This window comes from Panthera tigris, chromosome A2, assembly GCF_018350195.1.
Source record: "Panthera tigris isolate Pti1 chromosome A2, P.tigris_Pti1_mat1.1, whole genome shotgun sequence".
Taxonomy (NCBI): Eukaryota; Metazoa; Chordata; class Mammalia; order Carnivora; family Felidae; genus Panthera; species Panthera tigris.
This window is the reverse complement of record NC_056661.1, coordinates 39,763,008-39,789,801: the sequence shown is the minus strand read 5'-3', so window position 1 is coordinate 39,789,801 and position 26,794 is coordinate 39,763,008. Positions and strand designations below refer to the sequence as shown.

The 26,794-nt window shown below is 42.2% G+C and overlaps 1 protein-coding gene across 3 annotated transcripts in view; it reads left to right on the top strand.

Moving 5' to 3' along the window:
• SHQ1 (SHQ1, H/ACA ribonucleoprotein assembly factor) overlaps positions 1 to 26,221 on the top strand; it is a 100,579-nt gene extending 74,358 nt beyond the window's left edge. For all 3 annotated transcript variants that reach the window (XM_007076627.3, XM_042979423.1, XM_042979422.1), the window contains one exon: positions 25,036 to 26,221. In XM_007076627.3, coding sequence (XP_007076689.2) covers positions 25,036 to 25,579 — 544 coding nt within the window. In that variant the 3' untranslated portion in view covers positions 25,580 to 26,221. The remainder of the gene's footprint in view (positions 1 to 25,035) is intronic.
• The last annotated feature ends 573 nt before the right edge of the window (positions 26,222 to 26,794 follow it).

Sequence of the window (26,794 nt, the reverse complement as noted above, 5' to 3'; positions counted from 1 at the left end):
TTCTTCTTTTTGAGATTTCTAACGATTCAGTCACATTTTCCAATTGTTATAAAACTGTTCTGGTTCTCTATTTTTTCTTGAGTTGGTTTTTGGTAGGTTGTGTTTTTCTTGAAATGTGTCCACTTCATCTAAATTTTCAAAAGTATCTGACATTAAGTTATTCTTATTTTCTCTTAACTGTTTTCTTTACAGCATCTATGTGTTGTTTTACTGTAATAATTATATTATTGTGTCCTATTATCTTACTGTAATATTCATGTTTCCTTCTTTTTTAAAAAATTAATCTTTCAAGAGAGTATATTTGACTAGTTTATCAAAGAACCAATATTTGCTCTTTTGATCTTCTAGTTTTGTTTGTCTTGTGTGTCATTACTTTCTGCTTTTTTTTTTTTTTTTTTATTTGAGAGAGGGAGAGACACTGAGTCTTAAGCAGGCTCCATGGTCAGCAAAAACCCCTATGCAGGGCTTGATCCCATGACCCTGGAATCATGACCTGTGCCAAAATCAAGAGTCTGATGCTTAACCGACCAATGACCCAGGTGCCCCTACATTTTGCTGTTATCTGTATCATTTAATTCCTTCTCTTTTGGGGGGTTTCTTAGGCATCCTCTTCTCCCACTTCTTATCTAGATGCTTAATTCATTAGCTTTGGAGCCTTTATTTAAGCCTATACACTTTCCCACAGGCGTCTGCTTTGTGTGCACTAACAGGGTTTGAAACATACTGAATTTTCATTATTATTCTACTCCAGATATTGTCTGATTTTACTCATGAAATGTAGAGAAGTACGTTTCTCCTTTCCATGTAAATGGGTTTTTTATAATGATATCTTTGTTCCTGATTTCTAATGTCCTTGTATTTGTCAGAGAATTTTACCATTGTTTGAAATTTGTTGAGATTAATTTTATGTCTCGTATGCAGTCACTTTCATAGATTTTAAAACTTGAGTTCTGTGTCCATTGGCTGAAACTCATCAGTTGAGCTGTTTAAAGTTTTTTATCCTTGTTAGTTTGTTTTGTCTGTTTCATACATCAGTTTTTGCCTTGGAAGAGTTGTGTGAAAATCTCGTACTGTGTTGGTTGTGTTATTATCTTTTTGTAGACAGATAGTCAATTTTTACTTTATATTTTGAGGCATATTTTATTCATTTTTGCTAGTTTAAAATTGTTACATCTCTCTGGCGAATTGCAATGTTTATTATGTAGTGGTCTTCTTTATCACTAATAATGCTTTTTTACCTTTGTTTATTTTGTCCTATATTAATATGGAGATCCCAGCTTTCTTTTGGTTAGTGTTTACCTGGCATATCTTCTTTCTGTCCTTGGAGGAATTAATTTTTATAGACATGATTCTATAAGCTTTTGGTGACTGGTTTCACATTCAAAGATAATTACAAAATGTTGTATTTTTTGTATGTGAAAAATGTACTCTGAGCATAGGATGTAAAGCTGTGATGGGATAGTAGTTTGGGACCCAGATGTTTTGGGGGTTATTTTGGTCTTAACTGTTGGGCATGTTGACATATGTGGGTTCCCCGATTCAGGTATATCTGTCTTTGACTCTCCACCCCACACTGAATCATTCACAAAGTCCTTGTAATTCTTCCTAGATGATGTCTTTGATTTAAATTCCTCTTTTTGGTCTTACTGCTTGTCTTTTAATTCAGGCTCTTGTTTTCTCACTGATGCCGGAGCATTCTGTCTGTTCTTCTCGCCACCAGAACCTCGTTCCCCTCTTGTTTTTCCTGCAATAATGCCAGTCTGATCATTCTGGAATGCCCGTTTTGATCATGGCTGTCCACAGAAGTTCTGGGTGATTTCCCCTTCCCAGCAGCACAGAAGCCTGAGTGCCTCAGCTGGGCTCACGGCCTGAGCTCTGTATCCTCCTCCTCCTCTTCTTTTATGCTTCATCCTTCACTCCTGCTGACTGAGCTCCCTGTCCTTCTCCTGCCAGACAGATACTGTCCCCACTTCCCAAGTTTGCCATAAACTTCAGCTTTTCATTGCCTTTGTGTATTCTGTTTTCTCTGTCAGGGATACTACATTTTGTTTGAAGTTTTGTCTCGTCACCCCAGCAAAGTCATCTCCATTGTACGGCTTTTCTTGGCGATGAACATCTTTAATTCAGTCACTCATAGAATTGAAATGCTGCACAGTCTTCTCATTTGGGGATCAGTTCCCCCTGTGCTGTTGTCACTGTGTGATTGCTTAGCCTTGTCACAGATGGCTCCAGTGCCTAGAAACCCTCTCATGAGTGAGAGAGCCTATTCTACTGTGAAGCATCTTAGATTGGTTAAAAAAGTTCTCCCTTAAGTTGGACTGAAATCTATTTTCTTCATGTGAGATTGACTGATTGACTGATTGATTTATAAGTAGGCTCCATGCCCTACTTAAGTGTCAAACTCACGACCCTCAAGACCAAGACCTGAGCTGAGATCAAGAGTTGGACACTTAACTTGGCCACCCAGGTGCCCCACATTAGTTTTAATTCTGAACCCATATAGAATAAGTCTGTTCTCTCTTCTAGCATGCCTTCAGCTATCTAGAGGATCGCTACTATATCCCTTTTAAGGGCTCCCGATCTTTTTTAGTCTTGAAGTTATTCTTACAGGTTCGTGCGTCCCAAATCTTCAGCATTCCTGGTCTTCTTTTAGGCAAACTACTTTGTCAGTACTTCCCCTGACAGTATTTCCCGGCATCCTTTTTAAGTATCCTTCAAGCTAAACAAAACATTCCAGGTTTGGCCAGGAAGTAGAGAGGAGCTTTTGAGCTGTTACCTTTCAGGGGTGTGTGTGTGTGTGTGTGTGTGTGTGTGTGTGTGTGTGAACATTACCGTATTCATTTAGTCTGGGAGCTCATCTGCTTATTATTGGGAAACCTCAACACACTGTTCTTATAGTTTACAATTAGCCAAAACTCTTAACAATTTAGTCTCAGACATTGGTGTTTAATTGTAATTCTGCTTCTCTATAAGTGGTTGAAGAACTTTGTATTTGTCCCTGTTCGTTTGCACCTTTTTGGATTGGGTTTATTCTGTCCACCTGTATTAATAATATTTTCGGAACTGGAATCTGCCATCTGCTGTAACATAGTTTGTAAACTTCCTCTTGAAATCCCTTCAGTGATCATTTTTGAAGTACCTACTGTATGCCAAGCATAAGGCAAGGCCCTGGGGAATTGAAGAGGCGTTAAGTTAGATAAGGCTTCCACCCTTAAGGAATTAGAATGAACATTTTCTGATTTCATCTAAGACAGTGAATGAAATGTGCAATGAGGAAGTCTGTCGTTAACAGCTTTGTGCTCTTCACTAGATACTTTCCTTCAGTTTTTAAATTGCTCTCACCTGTAAAGTCAAATGTGCATCCAGTCGGCTTTATAATCATCCACCCTGTTTTCTGTATTCTGCCCATAAAAAGACACAGAAAATTGTCATATGCCAGCTTAAAACCCGGGCCCTGTCTCTGCGCGAGGCTCCTGAAGGCCACCGTTTCCCCCTCTTAACTGCCTGCCATTCGTGGATTTTGAGTTCACTGTCTTTGATTTCATCATTTTCCTTTTTTACCTTTTTGAAGTGAAGCGGGATATAGATGCCTCTTTTCTGTCTTCTCTGGATGTTGGAGGCTAGAAACATGGTTCTGATTCCGTCCCTAGTTATTTTTTCTTTGATGAGCAAACTGTCTTTTCTGTTAGTGTAACCTGTGTCACAAGTTTTGCCTTCCCTAATACCAGCTATCATGTTATGATTTGGGCATTTTTTCTCTTCTCTTCATTCTCAGTTTATTGAACAAACCGACAGACCTTGGTCACACAGAGCATCAAACTCTGTGAGTCTTCAGAGATATAGTCTGGCCCAAGCCAGGTCCTGATCATTCTGTTGTCTTAAGCCACGGCCCACAAAGCCAAATCCTGCTTTTAATCCTCCTGTTTGCAAGAGCCAAACCCTCCTGCAGAAGGTTGAGGTCAGAATGTGTCCCTTGCCATCAGGAATGTGGAGAGACCATAGAGTATCATGGTTAAGAGTGTGGGAGCCAGCTGGCTGACTTCACATCTCTGCTCTGCCTGTATGGCCTTGGACAACTCATATAAATTCTCTCTGCTTCAGCTGTTCACAAAATGCGGCGAATTAGATGAGGAAACACATGCGGTATGATTAGAGCATGTTAACACAGAGTAAGCAGTCGATAAACGGTTCGTGAATAACAAATTGCCAGCCATGCAGTGCTTGCTTAACAATAACACCGGCTGGGTTAGGCACTGAGTCTGCAATAGTAATAGCTCACTGCATGGCAGGTGTTGTACTGTGCACTTTACGTTCATCATCTCTCCTGATTTCACAGGTACTATGTGAATTTGGGGTATGTGTCCATTTTGAGAGCCCCCGGTTAGAAATATGGAAATTGAGGCTCAGAGAGATAAGGTAATACAGGTCTATTTGTCTTCAGATCCTGAGCTTTTAGCCCCCTTGCTGTGGTCCATCAGTTAGTTCCCTGTCATCTTCCAGAGTGACTGACACCAGCCTGCCCCCCATTAATACTGCACGCGCTGTAGACAAAGTTTCAGCATGGTTTCCCTAATTGAGCATTTAGTCTGGTTGGGGAGAAGATACACAGATGGCAGAATTAGAGCACTGTGGAGTGGGAGCCCCTCCACATCGCCAGTGGTACAAGTCATTAGAAAGATCGGGATTCGAGGAAGGGCGACTTGGTGTGGTCTAGGAGGCTTGGGAAGTAGAGTGTTGAATTGGGAACTTGCGATGGTTGGAGTCTGGCCAGGGACAGAAAGAAAGGAAGGGGAAGTTCTAGGCAAGGGCACAACTGAGGCAGATCCCCAAACTTAGGGTGTGCTGGGTATGGGAACAGAGGTAAACTGGTCACACTAGTGGCAGGTCCTTAAGGGGTGTACATCACGATATGTTAGGGCATAGGAGAGAAGGAGCGAAGTCTGCAGAATGTGGAAGTTGCACGCCAGGGGCCCTTGGGTCACATTTGGCTCTCAATGAGTTTTTAAAAACTTTGAATTGGTTGTCAGCACTTAAAAATTGAAAGATTTTATGTAAAAGTCTGGATTTACAGCTGCTCTTGAAATACCGGAAGTCCTGGCAGTTGCTGGGCCCACATCCCCACATGGTAACAATTGGCTAGAGCTGAGGCCAGCTGTCTCCATTATGCGGGACTGGCGCTGTCTGCTGTGGCACAGACCCCCGCCCCCTCCACTAGACTCCATCTGCACGGCCAGTGAGAGCAGCACAATTGGTGGCCTTGGCCGAGTGGGCAAGGGGTCTGATACCGGATCAGAAGTTCCTGTACTTTCTTCCTGCCAGACTGCAAGCTCCATGCAAGCAGGAGCCATGCTTTGCTTGTGTACCACTTTACCGCTGGGGCTAGTGAAATGCCCAGCAAATTCCAGGCACTCGATAACTGTGGCACCTGTGTGACAGCAGCGACTACGTTATAGTGGAATCCATCTCAGAAGCTGCAGCAGGCCTCTCGAACGCTTAGGAGAAAACAGAGAAAACAGACTCATGACGCACACACCAGTGGGCTGTATGGTTCATGTTGAACCCTGTTTTTAAGGCAAAATGTGGATGACCAGTAAGCAGCAAATAGGCTGCTTATAAAGGAGAGAGTGGTCTGTGTGCTTGTCAGGGCAAAAGCTGGTCAGGAATTGCTGTTCCCAGCACCTCTCCCGCAGGTGGAGAGCTACCCTGTCGGTTTCTTCTTCAGACACACACTAAACAATAGGAATGCGTAAGTAAGGTTTGTGGCATGTACGTACTTCATTGCCTCCCTCAGCAGGACAATAGCACGACGGAGATCACAGCCAGAGCTCGGGCCTCTGTGTGGCTTCACGAAAACCTGTAACACCGATTTGCTTTTAACCAGGAATATGATCTTTCTTCTTGGCTGCTGCTGTTTCCCCTCTCCGCTGTTCAGCCTGTGTTCTTGTTTTGTTTATTTATTTACTCGCCTTTCTTCTGCACTTGGTATTCCTCCGGGCTCCGTCTGAATGCACCTTGCCGTCGGGAGCACTAGGAAAGAAGAAAGTCAAAGTGTCTCTCCCCTCGGGCTCCAGCTCTGGAAAATCAAAGCCAAGCAGTGGCAGCCCTTCGACGCCTGCAGCAGGGTCAGCGATTTGTGTAATGTTTTCCCTGTCAGCTCATCTCTGCTGATTTCTTGTGTTTTTGAGCAGGGGAATGAAAAGCTGTAGCGCTGTGGCTGCCTTTTTTGAGCAGGTGGGAACCGCAGCTGGGATCAAAGCCCAGCTCCGGTGCTCCCGCCGACAGCAGCCCCTGCTTTTTTGTAAACCGCTCATCGCAGGGGCTGGATTTGTCTCTGCGGAACGAGGTGGCTCCAAGAAAAACCACCGGCACAGATGCCCTGACAACGAATGAAAGGAGAGAGCATTTCTGCCTCTCACCCCATGCGGGAAGCGTTTGATAACATCATTTGAATCAAACCATAATTAGGCTTCTGCAACCAGTTCGTGTAGGAACATGAAATGCTGTTCAGCCAACAGGTTTGGTTCTCACAACCATCTGACTGGCGGTTTAAGTTGTACTGTGTAGCCCTATATTTAGTCAAATAATATCTTTGAGCCACTTTTTCATTCTTATTTTTAGCCATCAGTAATTTTTGTAGGTAGTAATTTGGGTCTGATTGGGACACTTTGGCAACTCTTCAGTTCTAATTATAGAAGACTTTTTGCTTCTATGTCTTGATGATAAAGCGAACAGGGGATTGTAAGGAGCTGGCCAACAGACTAGTTGAGTCCTAATTTTTGAGAATCGTGGTTACCACCTTAAAATATGGAACACATTACAGTTCCCGTCCAGATAAAACTACCCCGGGAGACTTAATCTGCATACATGTTTTGTCAAGGATTGGATCCCATGACATAGGAAAGATTCTCCAGTGGTTTTCCTGGCAAGTGCCCTCTTCAAGAATCTTGTTTCATGTAGTAAATGACCTCTAATTACCCACATGGTATCACTACCGCACTGTGAGCCAGGACCTAGTGGGTCTGCACATCAGCAGCTCTGACCGTCCTTGGGATTAACCCTTTGCCATTAGGCACATGTTTGCTTCTGAGCACCGATGAAGCATGGACAGGTGTACAGACCTGTTTAGCTCATGTGGCCAAGGAGAGGATCCGACAGGCTCATGCATATGAAAGCCGTTGAAAAACCCTCCAGTGTGATGCCGGTGTGGAATATTAGTACTCAAGGTTGTGGTTAGTCCTGTGGCCTTAGCTATGTCTAGGCCTCATCTTTGTCAAAGAAAATTAGATTGGCGTGGTCCAATTTTGTATGCAGAGCCACATGAGGCTCTTTTAATGTAATCAATTAAATAAGATTTAAGATTCAGTTCCTCAGTCACATTGGTAACATTTCAAGTTCTCAGTAGCCACATGTAACTAGTGGCCACCTTGCTGGACAGCATAGAGAACTTCTCTGTCATTATGTAAAGCTGTACCAGACAACCCTGGATTCGGTTATCTCTCAGATATCTTCTGATCTGAGACGGTGTAGACTTCAACAAAGTGCCATGCTTGGTTCTTAAAGGAGAATTGTGCCCTCAATGTCATCCCTGCCACCCGTAACAGGGGCTTGGATAGGCTGAAATCTATACTCCTTGCTGTCCTGGTGGCTGAGCATGAGGCCTTCCTATGGCATCGTCTCCAGTTTTTTACATGAGATAAGTTCGTTGTAGAATGATACATTTTGGGGCCCTCAAATAGTTCTATCTAGTTTATATTTGTAATACGAAGTAATATAGAATTCTGACTTGGCCACAATTGTTCTTTTTTGCTAAGCTTCTGGGTCTTCCTTTTTAGGAACAAGGTAACCTGTTGCTGTTTCCCCTGAACTTGGGACACTGTAGGGTGGGTCTCAGGACCAGGTGAATAAAAGGTACGAGAAGAAGTAACAGAGGCATGGCAACATGATCTGGAGATTACAAGTAGCCAGGTGGCTGTCAATGCTAGGAGAGGGGGTAGGTGTGAGTAAGCTTAATAGACTAGAGAGGTCAGCCAGGAAGAAATGAAAGAGGTAAAAATCAAGAATAAAGCTAGGTTCCACAGTTCAGGCTATTCAAATATATTGGTCCCTTTCATCACCTTTCAGTCAGTGAGGCCTTCTTGAAGCACTCCTGAAAATTGAACACTCCCCACCCGTAGCCCTCCCGGGCCACCTTTTTAGCTGTTTTTTTTTTTTTTCCACAGCACTTATACCATCTGGCACATTCTATATTTTACTTGCTCTGTGTTTATTGTCTGTCTTTTCCTATGAAAGAGTAGAAGCTCCATGAGCACAATGATTCTTGTCTGTTTTGTTCATTGCTTGGGCACGTTAGGAGTTTGAGTGCTGAATGAATAAATGAAAAGAGCAGACGGAGAGAGAACGTTTCTGAGAATGAGCCTCAGATCAAGAGAAGCCAAGTTGGTGACTCTTGAGCCAAAAGGACCTTTAGAATAGGGCTACTTTGCAGTCCCTGTCAAAATAACACCAGCATTCTTCACAGAGCTAGAACAAACAATCCTACAATTCGTGTGGAACCAAAAAAGACCCCACATAGCCAAAGCAATCTTGAATACGAAAACCAAAGCTAGAGGCATCACAATCCTGGACTTCAAGCTGTATTACAAAGCTGTAATCATCAAGACAGTATGGTCCTGGCACAAAAACAGACACTCAGGTCAATGGAAAAGAATAGAGATGGTGCTGGGAAAACTGGACAGCGACATGCAGAAAAATGAACCTGGACCCCTTTCTTACACCATACACAAAAATAACCTGAAAATGGATGAAAGTCCTAAATGTAAGACAGGAAGCCATCAAAATCCTCGAGGAGAAAGCAGGCAAAACCTCTTTGACTTCGGCCGCAGCAACTTCTTACTCAACACATCTCCGGAGGCAAGGGAAACAAAAGCAAAAATGAACTATTGGGACCTCCTCCAAATAAAAATCTTCTGCACGGCGAAAGAAACCATCAGCAAAACTAAAAGGCAACTGACAGAATGGGAGAAGATATTTGCAAGTGCCATAGCAGATAAAGGGTTAGTATCCAAAACCTATAAAGAACTTATCAAACTCAGCACCCAAAAAACAAATAACCCAGTGAAGAAATGGGCAAAAGACATGAATAGACACCTCTCCAAAGAAGACATCCAGATGGCCAACCGACACATGAAAAACTGCTCAACATTACTCAGCATCAGGGAAATACAAATCAAAACCACAATGAGATACCACATCACACCTGTCAGAATGTGTGCCTTCTAAAGGCAGTCATTGAATACTCCAAGCCTTAGCAGACTTTTACATTGATTCCCTGCCTGTGAGAGGTGGTTATACCCTGGAGGGGGTGTGTGTATGTGCTAAGCCATGGATCAGAATGACCCTCTAGGGACCTGGATCAAAGTTACAAGTCGGTTTTTATGGTACAGACAAGCTGACAGCACCTGACTCACTCTGAAGGCTCACTGTACCTTTAAAAAAATTAGTGTCCTGGAAGATTTAATGAGAGGCAAAAGGAGCGTTCAAAACTATGGACATTTCAGCTTTTGGGTCTGATAGTCAAGGTCCCTTGTAAGTAAGATGTTCTTATGTGCACCTCTCTTTCCTGCCCGTTCCGAGATACAGTTGACCTTTGAACAACATTGGGGGGTAGGGCTGCCAAACCTCTCCCCCTCCCCAGTCCCTGTCTCTGTCTCTATGTAGTCAAAAATCTGCATATAACTTTTGACTCTGCCCGAACTTAACTACTAACAGCCTACTATTGGCCAGAAGCCTTACTGATAACATAAGCAACTGACACATATTTTGTGTTACATGTATTACATACTGTATTCTTACAATAAAGTAAGCTAGAAAAAAAAAAGGCCATGTTACTTAGAAAACTGTAAAAGAAAATACCCTGACAGCACTGTACTGTATGTATTGATAAGAATCTGCATGCCAGTGGGTCTGTGCAGTTGAAAGTCATGTTGTTCCAGGGTCATACGTATTTAGTTCTTGTGGAATGTTGTCAGTCTGTCCTGTGGTCCAGGGATGTAGCCATGGACCTAACGGTGATGTTGTTCTTGTGCTGTGATCCTCTGGTTCCCGTGTCCCCAAACCCTTCCCACTTTTCTCACTTGGACTGCTCTCATAGGCCTTAAAAATGTTTCAGTGTAGATTACCACCCCTTTTGTAGGAGACCTTTTCTGCTATTGTCCCTTCCCTTTACCATTCCACCCTAAAGTGGCTGTCCTTCCTCTTTGGTGTCATGGCCAGGACCGAATTACGGTCAGTTCTTGTTATTCATAGCAGTTATGTTCCATTAAGTTTCTACAAACCCTGACTTAGCAAACTCAATCATTGCTCCTGGGGAAATACAGGGTTAGTTTCCTGTGAGCCTCTGGTTACGTTTTCATCAGTCATTCAATAGGTATCCTTGTTTTATGTGTGTTTATGTTTAAAGGCACTGTATTAATATGTATTGTTGATTCATTAGCAGTGAACCTCATGGCAAAAGCTTGGGAACTCAAGCCTGGACAAAGCTTATCTAACACAACTATTTTCTTTCATAAGACACATTATAACCTTCAAGCACTTAAGAATACTAGAAAGTAATTTGACACTAAGTATGAGTGCCATTTTAAAGAGCGAAATTATCAACAAAAAGCCCAATGTGGCACTATCTAGACCATGAAAATGACATGTTTTTCACAATATGAGAGCTAAAACAAGAAGTCTGGAAATGTGTTGATTCGTAACTGAAATTTTCATTCCTCTGTGCATGTCCGTGAATGACCATAGAAGTGCTAAGGAGTGTTGACTTTGAAGTTACAGATAAAATTTAGCAAGTAGGCGAATTCACAAATATGGAATCTGCAAATAATGAGAATCTACTATATGTTATAGACTGACTAAGCATTGATATAGGGGTTAGCACACAAGAGACAGAAAAGAATATATGTGTGTTTCCTCAAAGAATTTAATATTTAAAATTTCTTAAATTTTTTTAAGTTTATTTTGGGAGAGAGAAAGCAAGTGGGGGAGGGGCAGAGAGAAAGGGAGACAGAATCCCAAGCCTACTCCATACTTTCGGCATAAAGCCCAATGTCGGGTTCAAACTCAGTAACCATGAGATCATGACCTGAGCTGAGATCAACAATCAGATGCTCAATTGAGCCACCCAGGCGCCCCTTATAGTTGAAATTTCAAGAAAAGCATTGAAGTAGTCAACCTGGGCAGAATTAGGATTTGGGTGGATTTCTTGCCTCCATTTAAAAATACAGAATGGTTTTTGCATAGAACTCTCTGTAGGAGGAGTCTTTCTCCTCTGTGCCCAGGACTCTCAAAGCCCCTGAGCTGGACATTCGCTGGGTACCTTGTGTTAATCATTCTCATAAACTTACTTCACCATGCTCTGATGGCTTGTTTCTTGCCTTCCACAGACTGAGATGATCTGATCTGCAAATCGGAGACTGTGTTTTGTCTTCACCATTATATACACCAAACCTGGCAGATAGCAGGTGCTCGATGAATATTTGTCAAAAGGCTGATCTTGGACCTGGGCACTTGAGCTGAAAAGCTGCAGCTTAGTCTGCTAGCTTCTGGTTCTAGTGCTCAACCCCTTGTGTGCAGTTCTGAAACCCAGAAAATTTTGAAAGCACAAGTATCTTCAGGGCAATTGGCAGCAAAACCTGACTGACCTGAACTCACCTGACGTGAGGCTATTTATAATCTTTACTTATTCCACTTAGAGAGACTAGCTGTACATTTTGCTGCAGAAAAATATTAGTATATTTGATTACAGGTTGTTGCTGGGGGTGTTCGGTCATAGATGGTATAGTAGTACATATCCAGGATTACCTTTTGGAAATGCAAAACAAACACATGGAAATTCCTACAGGTCCAAGGGTTTCAGATAAGGCACTCTTGACCTGTAGTAGAATTTAGAGATTTTCTGTAGAAATTTTATTGGAGGAAATTGGCAATTTATTTAGAAGCAGATTATCCAGAGGCATAAATGGTTAGTCTCTGGCTGATGAGAGTAGAATTGAGTGATGTAATCTGTGGCATAACTCCTGAGGGGACAGCAGGTAATATAAAGTAAAGCCCTAGGGTTAGTCTGAAGAGTGCTAAATAGTTCTTTTTTGTGAAGAGGTAGCTTAAATAAGGAAAGGGAAGGGAAGGAGTGGATTCCTCTAGAGACTTTATCATCAGTATAAGAAATATTTACTTTGAGTGTTAATCTACACATGAGTGGAGTTTATTAGAAAAAGAACTCCCTTGGGGCACCTGGGTGGCTTAGTGGGTTAAGCAACTGACTCCGTCTCAGGTCATGATCTCATGGTTCGAGAGTTCGAGCCCCACATCAGGCTCTGTGCTGACAACTTGAAGCCTGGAGCCTGCTTCAGATTCTGTGTCTCCCTGGCTCTCTTCCCCTCCCCATCTTGTGCTCTCTCTCTCTCCAAAATAAATGAACATGAAAAAAAATTAAAAAGGGACAGCTGGGTGGCTCAGTCGGTTAAGTGTCCGACTTCAGCTCAGGTCATGATCTCACAGCTCATGAATTCAAGCCCCACGTCGGGCTCTGTGCTGACAGCTCATAGCCTGGAGCCTGCTTCAGATTCTGTGTCTCCTCCTCTCTCTTCCCCTCCCCTGCTCACACTGTCTTTGTCTCTCTCTCAAAAATAAACATTAAAAAATTAAAAAAAAAAAAAAGAAATCTCTTGAATTAAGGAATTGATTTGAAAAGTCTGACCATAGGTGCACCTTGTTGGCTCAGCCGAGCATCCAACTTCAGCTCAAGTTATGATCTCTCAGTTTGTGGGTTCAAGCCCTGCATAAGCCTTGCTGCTGTCAGCACAGAGCCCACTTTGGATCATCTGTCCTCTTCTCTCTGCCCCTCCCCCACTTGCACACCTGTGCTCTCTCTCTTTCTCTGACAAAACTGAATATTAAAAAAAAAAGATAAGTCTGATTATAATATCCAGTTCTATTATTTCACAAAGAAATGTGTTGGTGAACATCCTCATGTGGCAAAAAAATAAATGTCAGCATTGAGGCAAAAATCCCTCAGCCAAAAAAATGTGTCCTTGTTCAGTTCCCTAATCATCATCATAATAAATGAAGCATCTCAAAACTTGGTCTTGTTGTTTTCCGCCCCCCCACCCCAGGTGGGAAGTTTTTTTCTTGTTGCTGTATAAATTTTAATTGGGATTGCCTATACAGAACATAGTCTTCTAAATCTTTAATGCCCATTAAAAAAAAAAAACTATCTATTGTATGGAAGTAAGCTTTATTCTGTAATACACAAATTAGATAAAATCTCTCACTTCAAGTAAAATATTCATACAACTGGTATAAAGACTTTTGGTGGCTCATCTTTAGGTTTTCGATAGATAGGATGCAGTTTTAGAGGCTTAGAAACAGTACTAGAAGGAAAATTAATAGAAATTATTATTTTATATTTCAGAAAGTACTAGGGTTGGTCTGTAGATCAACTGTCCAGGGGTCTAGGGGGTGAATACCTTTAAAAATATCATTTGAAATGCCCCCACAGACAGGTTTTCACCGACACCAGGGGAATAACCTCTATCGCGGTGAGCTGTGTACTTTGCAAAGAACAACTTTCTGTGTCTAGTACACACATTGAAAGAGATGACTAATGGGTCTTTCTCTAGGCACATTTTGAGATTCTCTTTGTATTTGGTAGAACATGCCATGCCTTTTAAAAAGAAGTTTGCAGTGAGGAGTGTTGTATTAGAGGTCCTTCCCAGTTTGCCAGAGGAAACCAGAGCCAGCTCCATGATCCTGTCCCCTCAAATGGACACATTCCTCCTCTCCAACACTCCATCCCCTTTTCCAGAGCAGATTGTCCAAAGCCTGTGACTTCTTTTCCAAGACTCGTGCTTCTTATTGTGATGGTTGTTTTAAGCTAATTTTTGTCGAAGTGCGCACAGATGATAAGTAGACTAAGAATGAATTCTGGTGTGGTGTAGTGCCACCCAAATCAGGAATTGTGCCTGAGAGGTTTCCCAGAAGCCCCTTAGTGCACTGTCATTCCCCAGCCCCCACCCTGTAACCACTGTCCTGACTTCTCTCACCATCTCTTGGTTTTGCCCATTTTCGAACATTGTACAAGTGAAATAATACAATCCTACTCTTGTGTGTGTGTGGCTTCGTTCCTTCAGCGTTATTTTTGTGAATGGTCCAATCCAACACCAATCTTAAAGGTCTCTTTGGGGCACTTAAAAAAAGAAAATCTGGCACAACGAGAGCGTTAAATCTGAAGAAGGTGCACAGCCAGTAACGTAGTAACGTAGCTGTGTGGGGAGTGCGAAATAGGGAGACCAGGGAGTCCCAAGTGCTGACTAGATTATAGGTGGCATATTTTCTACACTTGATCTTAGCCAAAAGGCCGAGAAGCGATAGGTGGCATATTTTCTGAGCACTCTCCTCTTCGCCTTTGCTGACCAGTTCTAAGACGTGCCAGCAGGACCCCTTCCCTTCCAGGGTGGTCTTCCGGGTGCAACAAGGAACAGACGTGGTGGATCTCCATTTAGGAGGGGGCCGAATGCTGCAGCTCTAGGTCCGGCTTCCCCACAGAGGGAGACAGGTCAACTAGCTGCCCTTGTTATACCAGTGAACTGTACGGATGGGCACGGCACGGAGTGATTTGTGTAAGAGCAGAGGAAGGTATGGCGGGCCGGCCCCGGAGGTGGCCACTTAGCACTGTCACTGCCCCTTGTGAGGAGCTGTCTGTCCCAGAACTGTGTCCTGTCATGTCGTTCCTGTTTTCTCACTAGGAAAGCAAAGGTTCCAGACTTCCCTTAGAGAGCGTATTAACCGTGGTTCACAGTGAGTGGCGAGAGGCAAAGCCTATGTGATACGTCAGACAATTAGTAATTCTGGAAAAGCCAAACCAGCGAGCAGTGTACCACTGTCATTCGTTTCGTAGGAGAGGATTGTCATTAAGAAACCATAGAATGTCTCAGGATTACGTGCTTCGTGCCATTGCGATGTGTGTTTCAGAAGACGTTCCACTGTGTATCATACCAATGAGTGGATAAATATTTCAAATTTTCAAAGTTTTTGACGCTTGTCCCAATCTGGAGAGCTGCACGCTTCAGCCTGTGCATGTGGTAAACATACCAGCACGTAAGTATTTTCCCGTCTTAGTATTGTGAAAGCAACATAGCGCACTAACTTTATATTTTGTAACCAAGGAAAATTTTAGCATTTAGAGCAAGCGCTCAAAGAAATAAACACATTAAATCACTTAACCCTCTTTTTCAGAGGATGCCAGGAAATTTGGAAGCAGCCATTTTCATTCTGCTTTCAAGAGGGAAGGTGGAGACAAAAAGGACATATTTGAAAAATTCAGCCAGAACTTCCACTTGTGTAGACCTCAAAACTGCCCTGTTCCACCAAGTTCCTAATAGGAGGTCTGCGTATGAGAAGTTGGAGGGCAAAGGGCAGGGTATACGGGCTGGTGGTCCATGGCACCACAAATGGGTGTCAGGGGAATGAGAACATTGGCCCCTCACCTTCAGGATGGCAAGTAGGGTGCAGGCCCAGTACCATGCCAGGCAAAAACCACTTTCTTTGTGTTCCAGGGCATAAAATAGGTCTGGAAGCACTGCTTTTGTAAGACTGAGGTGGTATTTTAGCTGATACTGAATGAGTAAGACCCAGCATGGGAAGACTTAGGGGAAGAATGTTCCAGGGGGGTGTGACAAGGGCAGGGGCCTTGAGGCACAATGCAGCATTAGTGTGTCCTCAGGATAGAGAGAGGGTGGTGAATGGAGCACAGTGACTTGGACACACGTATGGCAGGTGACCTCGTTGAGAGGCAGGCAGGCAGCACCCAGGGGCCAGATCCCTGGGACTTTGTCCTCAGTGGGGAGTTTGGATATTATCCTATTTTGGGGAAGCTGTTGCAGGTTTTTACACAGGGAAACATCATGATGATAGCACAGAACTGTAGAACCAAGGTGTTGAGATTCAGACGGGAATCGAAACAGACCATTCTCTGTTCATCCATTCTCTGCATTTTATGAGTGAAGACAACTTTTCTGTGCCCTGCTGCTGTTGATATTTTTGGTGGTGCCACTCTGTCATCTGTCAAACCAGGAACTTGTATGAGCTTCTTTCTAATTTGTGTTCAGCTCTAAAAATCTTGATCTTTATATACCCCTCTTTGTTAGTTCCCGAGGACCAGTGTAACAGATGACCACAGACTGCATGACTTACAACAACAGAAAGTTAGTCTCTGAAAGTTCTGAAGGCCAGAAGTCCCAACACCAAGGTGTCCTCCACAGGGCTGGTTCCTTCTGAAGGGTTGAGGGGAAAATCTGTTCCATGCCTCTTTCTTCCTTCTGGTGGTAGTGAACAAGCCTTGACATACCCTGACTTGTACATACGTCGCTCCAGTCTCTGTCACTGTTGTCACATGGCCTTCTCTGCATCTCTTTATCTTCACATGGTATTATCAGGGCAGCAATCCCTTTGGAGTCATTGGGTTGAGGGCCTGCCCGAACCCAGTGTGACACCCTCTTGACTTGATTGTATCTGGAAAGATCCTGTTTCCAACTGAGGTCATATTGACAGGTTCTGGGGGTTTAGGACTTCAACATACCTTTGTGGGGGACACATTTCCACCTATAACACCTTTCTTCTGACACCACCTTCATAGTAATGCCTTCTCCATCTTTTTGATTGACCTCCACTTGGTTTAATGGAATCCAAGCAGCCATTTCATCTGAACATTTAAGAAGAGGTCAAAATACTGTGCCTCTGTTATTAAACAGCACCATCTGCCCTTTTCGCATAGATGAAATGTAGAAATATTGTCAAAATGGTTCAAGTCTGAAATACCCAAAATGTCGTGCTTCGTGGAATCATTTTGAGAAGAAAATGTATCTGTCTCAGGCTGGAACCCATAATCCTCATTTCCCCATATCCTTTTCTGTCCAACAAAAGTGGGTTTTTTTTTGTTGTTGTTGTTGTTTGTTTTGTTTTTGTGTATTTTTTACTTAACCAGCTATTTTATTTCACTCAAATGACTAATTTTTTTTCTTTGCCTTCTACCAGAAATTATTTAAAGCATTTGTGTGTGTGTGTAAAACAACATGGCATTAATTAAAGGTAAGAAAACAAAAGCAACAGAATGAAAAGGAAGGCAGGAGGAGCTCTGGGTACATTCCATTATACCAGGCGGGTCACAGATTTGACTTCCCTAACAGCCAGCAGGGAAAGGGAGCCCTCTGAGTTTGACAGTTCCAAGAGTTTCATGGGGCCGGTTTTGAAATTGACCCTGAACACCCAGTTTTGGAGGATTACAGTGGAGCACATTTCAGCAAAAGCTTTTCTGCTGAGATGTGGGGGAGTAGAGGGAAATGTGGCAAATTTATGGGACTCACATTTCTATCTCTGCTAATCTGATTCGGTCTGACATAAATAAATGCAAAATAGTTCCAAGGAGGAGTTGAGTCCACTTCTTTTGAACAGTTCTTTATGAACTTTGTATCTTTCTTAATCTGTTTATCACCTTCACCCTTCCACTTCTTAGATGGATATCAGTGATGAGGCGAATGATAGCCTTTCTAGATCTCTGGATTTGGATAAACCTTCATCCTTCATTTATCTACCTGAGGCATAGTCTTCAGTATGTGGGATTACTATAGCAATTTATTTATTTATTTTTTTACCTCAAGTCTAAAAATTGTGTGTGTGTGTGTGTGTGTGTGTGTGTGTGTGTGTGTAGCTGCGTATATATGTCATGCAGGGGGTCCTTATTTCTGAATATTCATTATTTGAGTTTCTGACTTCCAGAGTTAAAGAGAAGTGCTGATAGTCAAAACACAGAAATATTCCCTAATGACCAAATCACTTAATAAATTTAGTCCCACTGTAGCATATCATTTCCTTTCTAGCTTCCTCCCCACCCATCCAGCCAGGCTTTTTGTCATTTGACCTCTTGCTGATTGTTGGTAGTGTTTGGTACAAATAAATTGCACATTGTGTGAAAGATCAAGGACTTCACAAAGGTAGCGAAAGTGATTAAAGGAGCTGTGCTTGAGCCACACAACCACGGACACTGATGCTTTGAAGTGTGGGATTAGTTAAGTGCAGGAGGGGGCCCCTGGGTGGCTCACTCAGGTAAGTGTCCCAACTTCAGTTCAGGTCATGATCTCGCGGTTCATGACTTCGAGCCGCGCATTGGGCTCTGTGCTGACAGCTCAGAGCCTGGAGCCTGCTTCAGATTCTGTGTCTCCCTCTCTCTCTGCCCCTCCACCACTTTGCTCTGTCTCTCTGTCAAAAATAAATAAACATTAAAAAATAATAATAGTTACTTGCAGAAGAAAACTCTACAATAATAATGGCATTAGTGACAAATATTTAAATACCAAAGGAATCATTTGAGTGTCACATGATTGAAAGACCCTTGAGAAAATGGATGATGCTTTGATGGTTATCTGTTCTCTGATTCGCCCTAGAAGACTGACCTAAAGTGATGAATATCATACAGTGCCATAATATAATTTTGTTAGAACAGATGTAAATACAGTTAATATCTGGTTCATTCTTTGTTCATTTAGAGAAATGGTACATAGTCATAGTTTTAACCTACATATTAAATGATTAAACATTTTATGAACTTGTTTGTGTAGTTTGTTTGAAGGTGAAATCTTAACTTTTTAAAAATTACTATTTACTATTAAATTTTGGCTTTTTGTGTTGCTTTACCTTGAGTGACCTATTTTGGTTTTAATTTATCTTCCATTAATAAGCATCTCCACTGTCTGTTTCAGCTCTAAGGAGTACAGTATGTTGGAGAGTGTCCCCTCAGAATTCCCAGAACCTGAGAATGTGACTTTATCTGGAAATTGGGTTGCTGCATATGTAATTGATTGTTAAGATGAGGTCATGCTGGAGTAGGGTGGTCCCTTAAGCCAATATGGCTGATATCCTTGTAAGGAGAGGAGAAGAGCCAGAGACACTGTCATAGGGAAGACAGCTTGTGAAGAAACAGACACATGCAGAGAGTGCTGTGTGATGACAGAGACCGAATTTGGAATGATGGGTCTATAGGCCAACGAACGCCCAGGATTACCAGCAACATGAGAAGTGAAGAGCGAGGCATGGGACCGGTTCTCCCTCAGCCTCAGAAGGGACCAGCTCTGTCAACACCTAGATTGAGGACTTGTAGCCTCTAGAACTGTAAAAGAAGGAATCTCTGTTGTTTTAGCCACCAGTTTGTGGTAGTTTTGTATGGCAGCGCTAGGAAGCCAGTGCAGGGAGTTTTCAGGAAATTATTTGGTGGCATTATTATGGCATTATTATAATTCAGGAAATTATTCGGGTGCATATGTTAATATGCATAGCCCAAGCCCACAGTGGTGGTACGTGAAGTCAGAAATAGGGTGAAAACTGATTTCACTGGCCCAAACTCAATATGGGTTAAGTAACTTGTAGTATTTTCTGTATTAAATTAGTAGCTTCTTATTTAAAGAGATCATTTCTGTTAATGATGGAGCTGGAGGCGGTTTTCAGTAGTATGATATGATGGCACATAATTGTGTGATCATCTGTGCATCAATGTGTGTGTGTTTTTCAAGTCAAGACAAAAGACTGTCACTAGCAACTTCTACTTAAAGCTAATGTACTATCTTTTTTATCAGGCTACATCACTGTGTTTCGGGCAGGGGATTTTGAAGTTTGGAACTGGTACTTTTCAATAGGGAGGAGCTATGATCCTATGCCATTATTATCAGTGTACCCTTTAAAAAGATAGTTGATGTACTATTTGTTCCCACACAGAGCCTGGTGTGTATGTGTCCTTTGAAATTAAAAGGCCAAGTCATTGTGTCCTGTCACCCCGTATGAAATGTTTGTTGCATTGCCTCACTGGCGTCCTGTCTTACGTTATCAGTTGCTGGCTCTAGTGTCAGTATGTCACGCCTGACAGGTTAGTGGCTTTTGGCAGAGGAAATGAAACCTAGTCAGTTACTACGAGATTTATAGTAGATCAGCTATTGCAGGAAGTGGTGAAAAGCTGATTGATAGTTGGAAACAAAACTCTACAACAAGAAACAGGATGTATGCTTTCTATTTATACATCATTTTCCCTTCACTTTAGAGCCCTTTTTGGACTTTGTTTTGGCTATTTCATAAGGCCTTGGATCCCTCCCCCCCTTCTTTTAACTCATTCACCAAAATATAAAATAATTGAGGAAGTTGTCTATTAGCCTAGCAATGGTCAAGGAGTGTACTTCCAGCTGTTGCTTTTAGTCACTGATCGTAGTTGTATTTGCTACAACTTGTCAGAGAGCATTTTTAATTAAAAAAAAAAATCCTCCAAATAGGAGATTATTTCACATATACAAACAGAATGAAAGCTTTTTAAAAGGCTACATGGTAGGATTACATATCCAAAAACTGTCTAAGGAAAACCTATTTTGAGTATAGTTGTGTTAAAATATGACATTACCATTATCCAGTTGTCATGGCTCTTAAATAATGAATCTCTTCATTCCTTAACAAATACATTCTTAACAAGTAGGCGCTCTTCATTTCAATATAAAATGTGTACCGTAAGTACAACTAGTAACTCAGTATATTCATTGCTTGGATCAGAATGTACCTGGTTTTTGTAAGCATTCTGGTTAACTAATAATGCCACTCGGCAAAGCTTTCTGACATGACCTAGCTGGTCTGTTTTGACTGTGACGGTGAAAAACCACTAACTACATTAAATGAGGTGCTCTCTGAAATGGAAAGCGCCGTTGCAGAGTTAGGTCCTAGAGTATAAGAGTGGCAGATTTAGAACCAACTCTAATTTTACCCGTGGTTGAAAGAACAAAAAGGCTACTCTTTCTCGGCTTAATTTTTTTTTTTCTCTAAACAGATAGTTTCTTTTATTGTAAACAGTGATTGCTAAGTTATCTGCATAAAATAATTTAATAGAAACAAACCCAACTTTAATTCTTTGGACTGTTGGGTCACATTCTCCGTCAATGATGTTTTGAAATTTTTAATTCCTTTTTATTCTCGCATTCTTTAAGTGGAGAATTCAGAATGCTTCCTCTATAAACTTAAGGTTTCTCTCAGAACTTTAGTATTAATTTAGGAAAGTAACCAGCTTGAGGTAGTAAAAGTGGGATTAATAAGAAACAGAGATGGGTCAGCACTGTGAAGAAGCAAAAATGAACATAGGATTCATTTTTTACATATTTTATATAAATGGGTCACTTGAAACGAATGCAGTACTTAAAGTGAGAAACAAACTGAAGGGTAAAAATTCACATCACCTGGTAAGAGGCACAAGTCCTGTTGGGGGTCATATGGCTCATCTGGGCCACTTTCCTGCCTCTTAGAGTAGATCCTTGATAGTCTCACAGTGTGTGGGGTTACACTGTGTCTGAAAAGAGCCAGGATTAGGGGTGAGGGGCTTTGAAATTCCAAATTTGTTCTGTTACACATGACACAGATAGTGGACACTAACAAAGATCCAGATGGTTTCAACCTGAGAGTTCACCATATCCTCACAAATAATTCAGATGTTTTGCTTCAATTTTAAACCTCTGTAGTTAAGGCTTAGTTAGATGTATACTTCGTTTAAGACTGCTAAGCTAAAGAGATCACTGTTTGCAGCCTTCTTTGCCTATGCCTGTCAGAACTTGCTCATTTGGAAGATGTTGAATTGAGCTCCACCTGGGGAGAAGGGAAGAATGTGGTCACAGGACGGGAGACTTTTCAGAGCCTGGATAATTTGTGGGAGGCCCGGTAGTGGAGGAGGAAGCCCACTAGAGCTCTGCAGCATGGTTTTCCAGTCTTGACTGCCCCTTTCAGCTGGGGAAACTGCAGCAGGTCTCTTAACCCTCTAGGCTTCTGTTTTGTCATCGGTAATGTGGACAAAAATGCAACTGACCCATGAAGTTGTCACTTGGAATAAGTGTCGGGATGTGTGTGGAACATTGTCTTTCATATACTGTCGATAGTATTTGTCATGGCTAATCAGAGTGTGAAATGTATGGTCACTGAAGGAAGAGCTTTGATTTAAAAATCTTTTTTTTTTAATGTCTATCCTTGAGAGAGAATGTGTGAGCGGGAAAAGCGCAGAGAGGAGGAAAGAGGATCCAAAGCCAGCCCTGCACTCTGGGGATCAAACCCATGAACTGTGAGATCATGACCTAAACTGAAATCAAGAGCCAGACACTCAACCAACTGAGCCACCCAAGTGCCCCTGTTATTTTTTTAAAAGTTGATTGATTCATTGATTGAGCGAGTGAGATAGAAGCAGAGAGAGGTAGGGAGAGAGAATCCCAAGCACGTTCCAGGCTGTCAGCATGGAGCCCAGTGTGGGGTTGAACTCATGAACCGTGAGGTCATGACCTGAGCCGAAGTTGGATGCTCACCGACTGAGCCACCCGGGCACCCCCAAATTTTATTTCTAATATTATAATTTAGTAAGAGGCATTGTCTTCTTTCCTAAGTTCCTTGCTCTTTACCTCTCACAGGTGCACATCACTACCCAGAGAGGGCCCACTTCAGTGAGAAAGATGGCCATGAACTAGCTTCTAGGCTGACAGGGCCTTGGGGCAAAGATATTGCAAACCGGTCCATGAATTCAGACCAAATTCTTTACTACTGGCAGTCAGGGTTTCAGCATATATGGTTTGTGGATGTCATCTACAACTGTCTTGGACATGGATGTAAATTACATCGCGACCATGTGATTCCATAACTGTGCTTTTAGAGATGTCTTAAAGTGATGAGAATTCATCCAGAGTTTGTAGACCATTGGTGAATCATAAGCTGACTTCAGCTGATCCCATCCTAATTTTCTTCTTTACCCTACCCGCCGTTCTTTTTCTAAGCTCTGGGAATCCCAGCACTGAAACTCAGGGGTTTCCTCACATAAGAGGAAGTTGCCCTCAGTGATGGCTGTTGCCCTTGGCCATTCACCTAGCAGTATCTCAGCACCCACCCTGGGACACTGCAGTGGGGCTTCTGGGACCTGACTGCGCTCATGGAGGGCAGCCGGGGCACAGAGCATCCCTGCACAAAGTCATTATTACACTAAATATTCTGAGATCAAAGGGTCTCAGATATACCTGGGCACTTAGGTGAAAAACACCACCTTTGTTCACTAGTTCCCATTGCCCCACCAGTCACTTCTGCTCCAGTGAAACAAAGCCCCATTTTCTTGGTATTATGGGATGGACTACACTTTTACAAGTGAATTTATCTTGTGAACTCACCGTCATCCAGTTTGTCTCAAAGCCACTAAATGTTTTGTACACTCATTTCAGCTTTGGAGTTAGAGAAACGTAGAAGCCAAGGTCAGCGTGCTGATCATTTTCACTTGCTCACTGCCACCCTTTTCAGTTGTCACTTCAGATTTTCCTCTAGGGAGGAGTAAAGCCATGAGTTTTGGACACCTGCAGTATGCTTTTTTTTTTGCTTCTTTCAAAACAAAGGAAAAGTACGAATACCTCTAAGTTTAATAAAAAAAAGTTTAGTATAATGTAATGTTACAAATTGAAAATTATCCTCTGAAGTAACATGGCATGTATTTTCTGATAAAAATATAAAGGGGGTGCCTGGGTGGCTCAGTCAGTTGCACATCGACTTGGGCTCAGGTCATGATCTCACAGTTCATGAGTTTGAGCGCCATAACTCTCCACTGTCAGCACAGAGCCTGCTTCAGATCCTCTGTCCCCCTTCTTTCTGCCCCTTTCCCGCCTATGTGCGCTTTCTAAAAAATAATTAATAAACATTAAAAAAAAAGTAAAAAGCACGTCACGCTGCTCTCTATAGTATTGCTTTTTTATCTTTTGTATACTTAAAATTTTTGAATAGGTGTTACGCTTGCAGAGTTTAAAAGTAAACAATTGCAGTGAAAAGCCTCCCTCTTATCATCATCCTCTACCTTTCCATTCCCCACCAGACCCCCCCCCACATAAGCTAGTGTTTTCTGCAGCTTTCCAGAGTTTATTGATAAGTATACAAGCAAACAGAAGGGTGTTTTTATTTCTTTCCCCTTGTTTAACATAAAAGGTAGCCTCCACATAACAGTATGCCGTTTGTTGTTGCTGTTACACAGTGTAACCTGGGTTAGCCCATAGAGCGCTTCGTTCCGTACGCAGCCATAGACTCTTCCTTTGCATGGATATTCCATAAGGTAGTTAACCAGTCCTGCGGTCGCGGGCACTTGGTTATTTACCATTTTGGGGTATTGAAAACAATGTCAGTGAATACCCTGGGCCTCTGTCCTGTAGCATGTGCGTTTAATTTCCAGATGTGGTATTGCTCGGCCAAGGGTGTGTACATTTTCAAGTTGGAAAGTTATCGCCACCTTTTCCACAGGGGCCGTACCTGTTTAATTTGTCGCCAGCGGTGTGGGGAGGGGTCTTTCCCCCAAGCCTCTCTCGTCGTGTTATCACGTTTGGATGTTTGCCATTGTGATAAATGAGAAATGTATCTCACTGTGACTTTAGTTTGGGTCTCTTATTTGACTGGAGTTGAACATCTTTTCATATGTTTAAGAGGCATTTGTATCTCCTTTTGTGAGAATTGTTGCTTATGTCTTTTGTCCATTTTTCTGATGAATTGTTATGTCCACTTTTAAGAACCGTGTTAGGGGAATTAGGCCTTGCTTTGTGACATGAGTTGCTAGTATTTTTCTCAATTTTGTATTAGCCTATTGACTTTGTTTATGATGTTTTGTTTTTTGGTTTTTGTCCTATAGGTTTTTTTAAATTGAATTTGTCAGTCTTTAGTGGCTTCTGGATTTTGAGTCATAGATAGAAAGGGCTTCCTCATCCTAGGGTTATAAAGGGAATCTCCTGCATTTCCTTGTAATACCTCATCGCTTCATTTTCTTTTACGTTTCTTTGATCTGTTTTGGGATTTATCTTGGTGTGTCACATGAAGTATGGACCCATCTTTATTTTCTTCTTTAAGCTATATATCCTGTTTCGTTCTCAGGCCAATTAATGAATTGTCCTAATATTTCTTCTTCAAATGGCTTTCAAGGTCCAATAAGTTGGCAGCTCTTGCAGAAACCTTAAAGGAAGTGTCCCTGACAAAGGCCCAGCTGGGATTAGAACTGGAAGAACTGGAGGCCGCAGCACTTCTTGTCCAGGAGGAAGACACTGCATCAAGAGCAGGCCGTCCTGTTTCCAGGCAGCAGACACCTGCCTGCCCTCCTGAGGCAGGTGACACGGAGGAGTCAGACAGCACCACCTCATGTGAGACCGAAGGCTCGGACTCCGAACAAGGGGAGCTCTCAGGTAGTGAGTCTGAGACAGTGCATTCCTTGCAGGGTCCCTTTCTCAAGGAACGCGGCGACCTGCTAATTGATGACGGGGTGTGCAGAAACTCAGCCGTCGAGAGATGTGGTGGTAGTCCGAGAAAGCCACCCGCCTCCCCCCGGGCTCCTGGAGGCTCTGGGCCGCTGATAGAGGAGCTTGGAGAGCAACTGAACTCGAGAGTTCAAGTGTCCAGACCTGAGGACTCCGCGGCTGCAAGCCACAGCAGCGTGCAGGGCAGAGGCGACTGGCAGACACCAAGTGATTGACTCTGCGTGGTTTTCCTCACTGCTGAGAATTATGGCGGGTTTGGTTTTCTTTACGGAACGAGAATCCACTTCCACTTGGTTCTTTTTCTTAGTGTATACAACACTTTTCCACAGAGCTTATGTTGATACCTGTTGGTTTCCTTGTCACAACCTTAAAAATAACGTTTTAAAGTATTTTCACCAAAGTATAATTAATATTGAAGATGAAATAACAGTTCTGGCAGAATCTCTAGAATGTAGAGCCCATGAATATATTTTTCTTAAAGATTTTATTTTTAAGTAAGCTCTATAACCAACTTGGGGCTTGAACTTGCAACCCTGAGATCAAGTGTTGCACGCTCTACTTGCTCAGACACTGTACATTAAGTATGCATCTCCTAGGATTTAATATAAATGGAATCGTGTAATATGTACTCTTTTTTAAATTAGGCTTATTTCACTCACTGTAATTATTTTCAGATTCATCAATGTAGCCTGTATTAAGAGGGCTTTTTTGGTTTTTGTTTTTTCCCCGTATCAGAGTAGTAGTTCATTGGATAGATTTTTCCATTCACCTACTGATGGACGTTTGGGTTGTTTCCAGCTTTCGTCTGTTCCAAATAAAGCTGTTACGAACATTTGTGTGCTAGTCTTTGTGCAGACATATGCTTGCATTTCTCTTAGGTAAATATCCAGTAGTGGGATGGCTGAGCCGTATGGTAGGTGGATGTGTAACAGTTCGAGAAACTGCCAAACTGTGTCCCAACATGGCTGTCCCAGTTCACGTTTCCACCAGTTCCAGGTCTTTCACATTCTTGTCATCACCGAGTATGATCTGGCTTTAACATTTTTACCGTTTTATTAGGTGTGAGGTGGTATCTCACTGTGCTTTTAACTCGCATTTTTTAAGGCTTCTATTGCTGTGCGTCTTTTCATATGCTTATTTGTCATCCACAAATCCTTGGTGAAATGTCTTTTCAAATCTCTTGCCTTTTTTTTTCTTTTTAAAGCTGGGTTGCTTGTTTTCTTATTTTTGAGCTTTGAGAGTTCTTTATAAATTCTGGATACAAGTCCTCATTATGAGTCATCTTTGCATGCCTTGTAATCTTCGACTGAGTGCCAAACGTTATAAATTTTACCTGGCTGAATATGTATGTATTCTTACGTTCTGTGGCTTTGTTTGGGGATGCAGTTAAGTTACTTGGAAATAGTGTGATCTTTGTGGGTCTTGCTCAT